The sequence below is a fragment of the Sprattus sprattus genome (assembly GCF_963457725.1).
Source record: "Sprattus sprattus genome assembly, chromosome: 2".
Taxonomy (NCBI): domain Eukaryota; kingdom Metazoa; phylum Chordata; class Actinopteri; order Clupeiformes; family Clupeidae; genus Sprattus; species Sprattus sprattus.
The window spans coordinates 9,711,831-9,723,902 of NC_137921.1; the positions used below are offsets into that span (position 1 = coordinate 9,711,831).

General features: G+C 45.1%; 1 protein-coding gene across 1 annotated transcript in view; it reads right to left on the reverse strand.

Annotated features, from left to right (window-relative positions):
• Positions 1-1,793: 1,793 nt before the first annotated feature.
• LOC308380195 (copine-5-like) overlaps positions 1,794-12,072 on the reverse strand; it is a gene marked incomplete at both ends in the record, with an annotated part of 112,225 nt that continues 101,946 nt past the window's right edge. The window contains 4 exons of the mRNA XM_080857469.1: positions 1,794-1,982; positions 2,379-2,452; positions 3,223-3,280; positions 11,214-11,316. Coding sequence (XP_080713595.1) covers positions 1,794-1,982; positions 2,379-2,452; positions 3,223-3,280; positions 11,214-11,316 — 424 coding nt within the window. The remainder of the gene's footprint in view (positions 1,983-2,378; positions 2,453-3,222; positions 3,281-11,213; positions 11,317-12,072) is intronic.

Consider the following 12,072-nt stretch of genomic DNA (forward strand, 5'->3'; position numbering starts at 1 on the left):
TGTGTGTGTGTGTGTGTGTGTGTGTGTGTGTGTGTGTGTGTGTGTGTGTGTGTGTGCGTGTGTGTGTGTGTGTGTGTTTGCGCGTGTGTGTAGGTGTGTGTGTGTGTGTGTGTGTGTGTGTGTGTGTGTGTTTGTGTGTGTGTGTGTGTGTGTGTGTGTATGTGTGTGTGTGTGAGTTTGTGAGAGAGGGGAGGGGTTAGGTGACTGTCATATGGAGTTAAATATAAATTCAATTCAATTTTATTTATATAGGGCCAATTACAATTGAAATAGTCTGAAGGCGCTTTACAAAGCCCAGAGTTTAAACCCCCAAGAGCAAGCACTAAGGTGACTGGGGCAAAGAAAATCTTCCCTTTAACAGGAAGAAACCTCAAGCAGAACCTCAGCTCAAAGGGGGGGACCCATCTGCTCGGGACCAGTCAGGTAGAGAGATGGAGATAGAGGGGGTGCAGAAGGGAAGAGAGGAGAGAAGTAGGAGAGAGAATCAGGAGCAGACAGATGGACTCATACATCACAGGTATTAGAACACACGTATAAGAATGAGTGCAGATCCATCAATCACACACACACACACACACACACACACACACACACACACACACACACACACACACACACACACACACACACACACACACACACACACACACACACACACGGTCTGAACTACAGTGAGAGGACAGAAAAATGCATTTCCTGGGAGATTCAGACACCTTTGTCCTGATTAATCAAATACCTATTACTCAACAATACACCCTGATGAGAGAAGAAGAGTTCTCAAGTGAAGAATTCTGAAGAAAAGATTAATCGAATACCGGTCAGTGATACCAACACTATCAATGTGGTTGGAAGAACAGCTCTGTCTGACAATTCCTGCCTATTATCCAATAGTTGAGCTTAGTGGTAGCAGAGATAAGTGATATAGAATGTGCATTTTGCTTGTCGCTAAGGCTAATCAAGCAGTGGAGTTGCTTAGCAAATAACTGAAATGGATCTGAATTGTGGTTGATGTTGGTTTGTAAGACTCATTGATCCCAGCTATAAGAGTGTTTTTGTGCTTTTGTAAGGACTGTAGTCAGTGCAATCACTTGGAAAAATCAAAGACCAGCAAAGCTTCAGTTGAAAAGGAGTTGTTTGCCACGATCAGTCATGAGAAGGTGTGTGTGGCGGCTTCCAGTTGAGACACCGACAGCATCACAGGATAGAGAAAGCACTCCCGATTAGAGAAGGTGTGTGTCTTTAGAGCGCAGTGGGAATTAGATACAGTTTGCCTGCACAGTCCATGGGCATATTGCACATATTGAGAGTTGATTGTGGCATGCTTTACATTAGTATTTACATTACAGCAGGCTTCTAATCTAAACAAATAATGGTATATACTTCTATGATGCGAAAATCCTAGAAATCTGTCACTCAAACTAATACTTTTAAGACTAGGAGCCATTACCATCTAGACTTGTGTTTTAGAAATCTCCACAATTCCTCTGATGTACACACATTAAACAATCTGTCACATTCTGATATACGTAACCCACATGACGCAAGCCCCTTTGAATGGCTGAAGAATCATCTTCAGGTCTACGAAAAACACTCGACTCCCATCACGGACACTTCTTCTCTTCATGCTGTCCCTGCAAGTGTTATCGGTAACGCTCCCTGATCTGTGGTCAGTACTGAGGTGTTGTCCGTCCGTCAGTCAGAGTCACATGGCGGGGGATTGGAAAGCAGATGAAAAGATGAAAAAACACCGTCGGGACAACTGGACAGGTGAGCTCGTCGGCACACAGGTGAGCTCATACGGCCACAGGCGAGGCCGGTGCAGACGGTGAGCAGTCTGTGGGGGTGTGGTGTGGCTTGATGCCCTTGGACTTCATGTAGGAGATCAGCTGGTCCGGGATCTCGGCCAGCACGTCCTTGGCCAGGCGTGCCATACTCAGCACGTGGTTGCCCGTACGGTCCATGTAGTCCCGAAACGGCACAAACTGCAACAAACGTGTCACAGGCACTTTAGTCAACATCTAATTAAAATCAATCTGAATTACTTCACTGAGAAGGCCACTTAGAGGGACGTTTCTTACCTTATCACTTATCTTATCACTAATAGAAATGATTTTTCAGCACTTACATTTGCATCTAAAGAACTAAGAGAGCATTCTTGGTGCTTTTTGCCAATCATGTTTGGCATATTCAATAGAAGACTGTACAGAGTAATATGGACAGATGTATAAATAAACACGTTAAAGCTTTTAAAAATAAATACTAAAGCTCTGATATGAGTTAAAGATTTTGTAATGTATGTTGTTTTTTCGTCACGGTGTAACGTCCTGCTTATAAGAAGCGTTTTGGTGGCAGTTGAGCCGTTGGGATTCCTGCCGTACCTGAACAATGTCTCTCTCAGCCAGCTTCCCACGTGATGAGATCCTGATGTCGTCGCCATCCAGTTCCACCATGGCTGGAAAAGTAAACTGAGGTCAGGTTCCCTGTTAGCGGTTCAATCCCCAGTTTAAATAAATCGACTCTGACCTCAACGTCTGCCACTAACGCACTACTTAAAACTTTCGGCCCAGCCGGGTCAGGCTCCCTGCTGTATCTTGTGTTTGCACAAACTCTGACCACAACTTCTGTCTCAAACGTATGGCTAAGAAACACTCGGTTCCTCCGCGACCAGAAAAGTAAACTGCAGTCATCCCCCCTGCTAAAGCTTCTGTCTGAGTAAACTATGGCCGTGGCGGCTCCTACCTCTGGCCGAGGCTAATGAACACACACCTAATTACGCCAGAAGATCCCTGATAGCAGATGGTGGGCTATGCAAATACTGCTGAGCCCATGGAGGAATATAGTGCAAATCCAGCAGGATGACATCTGCACATCGCCCCTCAGCACCATTAATTACCCAGGAGCACTCATAAAACCCTGGCATGACGACTATGTCTTCCTGGCTCCAGGAAGTGTTTATAATATATCCAAACAATGAACCTAAACAAACTCTACTGGGGAGAGGGGCTTAATGTCTGCACTCTGTAACAAAACAAAAGTAAATAAGAGCTTATTGCCGTTACTTTCTTTTTCTTCGATGTTTTCAGAAAGTCAAAAGCGTAAAAGTAGGCTAACTTTATTGAATGACTGTTTTCAGTTTTAATTGAATTTCTGTAAGAACAGTTTGCAATTATTTATGAAAGCACGATTTAACTTCATAAGGACATGAGTGATTGTAAAGCTTACCATCAAACTCTGCCTGTCCAACTCCGACAATGATAATGGACATGGGAAGTTTAGCACCCTGTTCAAAACGAGAGGTATATTTAACACTGCACACTTCACACTCCCCTGACACCCAGAAACCAATTAATAACATTCCATCATATCATATCAACATTTCAGAGACACTCTTCATAAATTACATTCAATCATATCGTATCAACATTTCAGTGTCATATCAACTCTTCATGAATGTCGTCCAAATCCTCTTCACCCTTGACTTATTTTCCCTTTTCTTGAGCCCTAAAAGGGATTAAGCACCGTACAGGGATCTACACACCTTCCAGACAGATAAGCTGTTCATTATTTCCGAACAGATAAGAAAACAAACAAAAAAAGATGTTTTACCACCACTGTCTCCAAGGACATTTCCTGTGTACGTTTATAAAACTGACCCTGCTTGACTGACAAGCCAGACTCACAGTGATTTCAAAAACGTCTTTGAGAGCTTGGCAAAAATGTCTTATCAAGTCCAACGATTTGAATTCCTCATGTATAACAACACCCTGTGTTCCTGTTCAGCAGGCAGAGAGAGCCAGAATTTATCAGTGAGCACGAACGCTAACTAAACTCAGGAATAAATCATTTTGAAGCGACAAAACACACAAAGCCCGTAAAACACAAAGAGGACGATATGTCATTTCCATAACTGTGACAAATTAAATGCACTCGACGGACTGATGCTCAATCACGCCAGCGCCTGAGAAAGCAATGCGTTTGAGAAGTCCACAATGAAAGCAATGTAAGGCACAACAGCAGTAACTACACTGCCACATAAATCACTCAATAGAATAAAACAATCAGCCTTTTAGAAAAAAAACAAAGCTGAGAAGAAATCCATCAGTCATGTAATTGTGAGGAACTTAATGCATATGGCTGCCTCTCCATCACCCCAGCCTGTGAAACCTGGGTGGGAGACAAGAGACGTTTTAAAGCAATGAAACATAATGTTTATTTCTAGCTGGGGGAGGGAAAGAGATAGCACGGCTAAATAATCAGTGTGTGTGTGGGGTGTGTGTGTGTGTGTGTGTGTGGTGGGGGAGGTAATAGCTAGCTGGGATTGCCCTTCCTGACTGATGACTGGGAATCGTAATGGAATTGGTTAGCGTCGGAATACCACTGGGGGATTTCACACACAAATAGATTGACAGAAAGGGAACACACACTCATACTCCGTCACACACACACACACACTCACACACACATTTGCGTACACACACAGATTCGAATGTGAGAAAATGCAACCACACACCATGCACAGCATCTACACAAACACTCACAAATTTCAATGCCTGAAAACCACACACTCTCTCTCTCACACACACACACACACACACACACACACACACACACACACACACACACACACACACACACACACACACACACACACACACACACACACACAGACACACACACTCACACACACTTTAAGCTCCTTTTCATATTGCAGGCATGCAATTAAACTTGTCAGCTCTTTTCAGTGTGTGTCCATCCAGGTGCACACTCTGGAAATAACTGCAAAACCAGTTACAAGGACACACACACACACACACACACACACACACACACACACACACACACACACACACGCAGATGCACAGACACAGACACACATGCCTATTCACTCAGCCAGAACATATAGAGGTTTAAAACACACACAACGGCACATACACACACACAGACACATGCACACTCACACATGTACACACTACCGAGCAGGTGTGATTTGTAAAGAAATCAGAGAGTGGATGTTTTTTAAACATTTGTATTCATGTAAATAAATCACAGACCACAGTGGGCAACATACAGTAGACTATGACACCTGATAGGCTATCTCTTGCAGCTGTTAAAGCATGCGCTGGCTTAAGCACACGCACGCGCACAAGCACAAGCACACGCACACGCACACGCACACGCACACGCACACGCACACGCACACGCACACACAGACACCCACTCACAAACACTATCTTTCTTACAGTAGACTATGAAACCTGATTGGCTATCTCTTGCAGCTGCACACACACACCCACTCACAAACACTCTCTCTCTTACAGTAGACTATGAAGCCTGTTGGGCTATCTCTTGCAGCTGTTAAAGCATGCGTTGGCTTAAGCACACACACACACACACACGAACAAACAAACACGCACACACATATACACACACACACTCACGCACACACACACACACTCACAAACACTCTCTCTCTAGACTATGAAGCCTGTTGGGCTATCTCTTGCAGCTGTTAAAGCATGCGCTAGCTTAAGCAGCCAACATTAAGGGCAGATGTGTATTGCAAGCGCTGGCCAGATGTTTGCTTATGTGATTACTACTTTGTATGCACTTGAGTTGGCTGAACTGACTGCTCAAAAGACTGCTTTCTTTTTGGTTTTTGGTTTGGTTGGCTCAAGTGCTAACCAGGTAGTTTGCTAGACAGCAACTTCAATAAATCAAGCCTACTGATTCGGTTACTGCAGACATTCCGACTATTAACTTGCAGCAGCAAAACAGGAATCTGCCCCTTTCTTCAGATTAAAGTGTTAAAATGCATCTTTCACCATTTGACTTGTCCCTGTCATGTGTTAATGCCAACGTGTTTGTTGCGTTGTTGGAATGGGAGATGCCTCCATCCTAACAACAGTAGCTCCTGCAGTCGCATTCTCAGCTGTATTATTTCTAGAAATCCCCCCCGCCCACACACACACACACACACACACACACACACACACACACACACACAGACAAATTGCACCCTGGAAACAAGCACAACTGAACTACTACGGGTGTAAGACCGACCGCTAACACATACACAAACACACAAGCAGAGAAACGGTTTAATACCTGTTATTCTATGGAGACAAACACACACACACACTCTCTCTCTCACACACACACACACACACACACACACACACACACACACACACACACACACACACACACACACACACACACACACACACACACACACACACACACACACACACACATACACCCACTCACACTCACTCTCTTTCTCTTGCACTGTTTTTGGCCACAGCAAGCCTCAGTCAGCACAGCATAAAGCCTGGTCTCTGAGGTACACTTTACACCTCCAAAACCCCTTCACAGGAAGTGACTCCAGCCAAAACCCCTTCACAGGAAGTGACTCCAGGAGCCATTATGGCTCAAAACCGCACTGCAATCTCCCATAAGCCCTTTCACTGCATTCATTACAGTTTAACAGCGTACTGTAAGGCTCATTATCCCAAGCGACCGGGGCCATGCATCTAAAAACTTCAGATGGCTACTTTTAGCAATCTATAAAAATGAATTGAACCGCAACCCAACCTAACGTACAGTCATTATGAGGTTAGCTGTGCGCACTAATGAAGCAAACAACACCACTATATGTAAATATGAGCTATAGGTGTGGAGTCTGAGGCAGCACAGGAGAGTTGAGCGGGGGCTGAAGATTAATGGGAGACTGGAGAACATGATAGGCAAGCATTGGGGAAAAACCATATTTACTGTAAACGAGCCTAGGGGAAAAAACACACTTAAGCAAGCTGGGAAGACATTCTTATATATAAGCAAGGGAAAAACATATTTAAATGACAGGAGGAGGAGGAAAGGAAGCAAGGAGGTGAGTGGTCTACGGAGACACACACACACACACACACACACACACACGCTCTCTATCTCTCTTTCTCTCTCTGTCTCTCTTTCTTTCTCTCTCTCTCTCTCAAGGAGGTTAGTGGTCTTGTAAAAGCTCTCCAGGGAAGAGGAGATATTGATGAGTAAAAGGTTATGAGAATCACAGTCAGCCGACAAACATACACTGATACACACACACAAAAAGATGCATGCATACACACAAGGCAACCTGATCAAAAACCTTCACACACACACACACACACACACGCACACGCACACGCACACGCACACACACACACACACACACACACACACATACACACACATACACAGTGTCATCTGAATTCACAGAAAAACCAAGTACCAAATGCACATAAAGATTTTTACAACGCCTTATAAAACGCCAATACCTAATAAATCACAATGTCACAACCTTCAGCAATCCACAAAACATAGAAAACAATAACATAACATAGGAATAGCCTATTCTGCAACATAATATGAGATTGCCGTAACATCATTTGTAATAACTTGTTTTTTTGTGATGGTCAGCCCAGGAGTACTGCACAGAAAACCTCAATGTCTAATCATGAAGCAGACTATAATGCAGATGATTATGTCCACAGCAATTGACAGTAAAGAGAGAGAGATAGAGAGAAAGAGAGACAGAGTAGCTGGAGAGACAGAGAGAGAAAGAGAGACAGAGTAGCTGGAGAGACAGAGAGAGAAAGAGAGACAGAGTAGCTGGAGAGACAGAGAGAGAAAGAGAGAGAGATAGGTGAGAAAGAGAGAGAGAGGGGGGGAGAGAGAGAGAGGCTGGAGAGAGAGAGAGAGGGGGGGGGGGGGGGGAGGACGGCGAGACAGAGAGAGAAAGAGAGAGGCCGGAGAGAGAGAGAGAGAGAAAGAGAAAGAATCAAAAAATGAGAGAGACAGAGAGGCCGGAGTGAGAGAGAGCAAAAGAGAGAGAGAGAGGTGGGGAAAGAGAGAGAGGCAGGAGCTGTGGCTGTGGCTTTGATGTTCAGGTGAGCACAAATATGGATCAAATTTTCCCTGTACTGTAAACCACTGTGGACGCCATCAGAACCCCATCAGTACTAACCCATTGAAGTGTGCTAGTGGACGCCATCAGAACTAACCCATTGAAGTGTGCTTGTGAACCCCATCAGAACCCCATCAGAACTAACCCATTGAAGTGTGCTAGTGGACGCCATCAGAACTAACCCATTGAAGTGTGCTTGTGAACCCCATCAGAACCCCATCAGAACTAACCCATTGAAGTGTGCTAGTGGACGCCATCAGAACTAACCCATTGAAGTGTGCTTGTGGACTCCATCAGAACTAACCCATTGAAGTGTGCTTGTGGACTCCATCAGAACTAACCCATTGAAGTGTGCTAGTGGACGCCATCAGAACTAACCCATTGAAGTGTGCTTGTGGACTCCATCAGAACTAACCCATGGAAGTGTGCTTGTGGACGCCATCAGAACTAACCCATGGAATTGTGCTTGTGGGCGCCATCAGAACTAACCCATTGAAGTGTGCTTGTGGACTCCATCAGAACTAACCCATGAAAGTGTGCTTGTGGACTCCATCAGAACTAACCCATTGAAGTGTGCTTGTGGACTCCATCAGAACTAACCCATTGAAGTGTGCTTGTGGACTCCATCAGAACTAACCCATGAAAGTGTGCTTGTGGGCGCATACAGGGATAAAAGCAACACACAGCCACCCAATGCATGGCCAGACATATGCAGGCATTAAGGTGCTCACTCATATGGAATAAGTGGAACCACAGGGCCTTACATAACAAAGAGTCTGAGGGATTTCTACACATTTCTACACACTTCCGTCAGAATATCGTGTGTAAGCACTGCAACACCATAATGTTAAACATTTCAGACAATTCCCTGGAATCAGATTTTCCTCAAACTGCATTTTGTGCGTGCTGGAAAAAAAAGCTCTCTTAGATTAGGGTTACTACAGCTGGGGAGAGCACATCAGGAGCTCTGCACATTCAGCTCTCTGTTAGGTGAGGAAATACAGCTGTTTAATTCATGGCAGTGTGTGTGTAAGGTTAAACCAGGAGAGAGACTAGAGAGAGAGAGAGGGGGGGGGGGGGGGAGAGAGAGATGGAGGGAGAGAGGGAGTGAGCGAGGGAGGGAGAGAGACAGGGAGAGAGAGTGAGGGAGAGAGAGGGAGTGAGAGTGAGAGGGAGAGAGAGAGGGAGAGAGAAAAAGAGGGAGAGAGAGAGACAGGGAGAGAGAGAGTGAGGGAGAGAGAGTGAGTGAGAGGGAGAGAGAGAGAAAAAGAGGGAGAGAGAAAAGAGGGAGAGAGAGAGAGAGGTTTCACATCAAAGGCTGCCGATTCAGCACACAGAAGTGTAAGTGAGAGGCTTGAGAGGAGAGGAGCACTCATTACTGCTCACAGGGAGAGCAGAGTGAAGGATCACAACCATTGATGTGTTCATTCAGCCCAGCTTTAAAGGACTAAATGTAAACTTGTAAACAAGTAAACATGCGCAGTGAAACCCAGCAGTCATCTAATGTAAGGACAAATCACACTGTACGTTGTAGAGAAGAGATGGAGAAAAAATGAATTACATAAATGTTTCATGAATGAAACGCCTTAGCATTAGCACAAATCTGTTATTTATACCAGGTCTGATGGTTTGTTTATATCAATTAATGCATCAACTAGAGTTGGGGAAACGTTATGGTCATATGCTGCTACCATAAACGAACAGGAGTAGTGAGAACAGATACATATCCATGCAGTGGTACATACTGGACCCCCCCCCCCCCCCCCCCCCTCAATGCTGCAAACAGCACTGAAGATATCTGGTCTGCTGGAGGAGACGGGAGGTGGCTGGTGGGCCAAGGGCCTTAGGGGCCTCGGGAGCCTGGCTCAGGTAATGGAAAGCAGCAGGCAAGATCTTAAAAGGAAGGTGTGGCTGTTCTAAAGATGTGAGTAACAGTCGCAAATTCCCTTTAAATCCAGTCTGCTGGAATATCAGTGCCATGGCGACCGCAGGGCTGTTCCAACGCTGTTCCCAACGGCATTCCGCCGCAACGTTCTGAACCTGCTACAGAACAGAACAGGAGAGCTGCTGTTCGCCTGGAAACATACAGGGCTTTAGGAAGAAAGGAGACATGGTCTTAGTGTTCACCATGTTTTTAACCAACAAAAAGGAAGGCATACAACAAAGGAGAGCAAGAGTCGTGTGTGAGCTCCTGTAGCCTACCTCCCAAACACAGGGTTCAGCACCAGATCTACAAAAGCACTGAAGAATACACAAGGACAAGACTGGAGGACGAGGAGGAGGAGGAAGAGGAGGAGGAAGAGGAGGAGGAGGAAGAGGAGCGGTAGGCTTTCATCCCATACACTTCAGAGTGAGTGTTTGTTTGTGAATAATAAACTAACTATGATGACACAGGCAACCAAAAACACATCAGACAAAAAAAATGCAAATGCTGTACTGAAATATTCACAGAAGATGAAGTGGAGCAGAGGTGCCAAGAGTACAGCCAATACAATAAAGCTGTGGGTAAACCAGACTAGTCCACGGAGGGAGAGGGAGGAGGGGGGGGAGAGGGAGGGAAGGAGGGAGAGAGGAGGGAGAGAGGAGGGAGTGGGAGAGAGGGAAAAGAGAGGGGAATGGAGAGAGAGCAATAGAAAGAAAGGAAGGAGAGAGGACGCAGAGAGGGGGGAGAGAAAATTGGAGGGAAGACAAAGAAAAGTAAAGCAGAGAAGGGTGGAGGATGGAGGGAAGAGTAACGATGTAGAGAGAGAAAAGGGCAGGCAAGGAGAGACGATACAGAGAGAGAGAGAAACAGAGAGAGAGAGAGGGAGGGAGTCAAGGGCAGAGTGAATGTGAAAAAGCTCTTCTCCAGGCGAGCCCCAAACCCAAGCATTACACAGCTTCAAACAAGAGAAAGAGGCCAGAAATGATCAAGAGCCGCATAGGGAGAGATGAAGCAACAATCAGAGAGAATGTGTGTGTGGCTGTGTGTGTGTGTGGGTGTGTGTGTGTGTGTATATGTGTGTGTGTGTTTGTATGTTTGTGTGTTGTGTGTGTGTGTGTGTGTGTGTGTGTGTGTGTGTGTGTGTGTGTGTGTGTGTGTGTGTGTGTGTGTGTGTGTGTGTGTGTGTGTGTGTGTGTGTGTGTGTGTGTGTGTGTGTGTTTGTTATATTATAATGGAAGGAAGACTGACAGGAAAGGCAGAGAAATTGAGAGTGAGACAGCCACACAGAGAGACAAACAGAGAGACACAGACAAACATGCAGATAGACAGATAGACAAAAGAGGGACTCACGTTGACAATGGCCTCTTTGGTCTGGGCCATATCGGATATGACTCCGTCTGTGATGATGAGCACGACAAAGTACTGAGAACCGTCCTGCACGTCCGCAGCGTACCTACAGGACACACAGGAACCATATAAGGAACCAGAACTTCACATCATAAAATAATGCTCTTTTATTAGACATGTGGTTAAAGAGGTTCAAACTTAGGGGTGCTATATGGCTTAGTGGTAAAGTCAATATCTAGGCTCATGCCCTTGGGTAGGCGAAAGACAATGGGTCCATTCAAATCAGGGTAAATGCAATCTCAGGAGGGATATAACACCGTTATTCTGACCAGCAATAATGTGTGATTTGTGTAATGTGATTTGAGAAACATGTCAGCCAACGTTCTAATCTTAGCATGTTAGCTTACGTTAGCTAGCCTAAGGTTCTTGTGCTGTGATATCATTCATCACCGTTAAACTTAAACATTCTTAGAAGATGCCTTCACTTGAAGGTTGTGCCTCATGAGACACCTGTCTATTACGGAAGCGAGGCAACAAGGCAGCAACCCTCGGTTTTGTACGCACCCTATGGAAGAACTAGACGAGAATCCCCAAACCAAACTAGATACGTGGAATATGCACTTGTGTCTTTCACAAGGTCCTAAATGACATACATGAAGATGGATGGGAAACTTTAAGACTTTCATCCACTTATAAACGCTCTGACAGCAGTCGAGTTAACACTGGTTAAAGATGATATATGTGTCCTACTCATTATCCTCGTACAAGCGACAGGCTGGCAACTCTCTCTTTGTACTGGTGAATCTAAGATTAATTCTTTTTTTGTAAAGTAAGGCACACAGCTTCACATTGTAAAGGTACA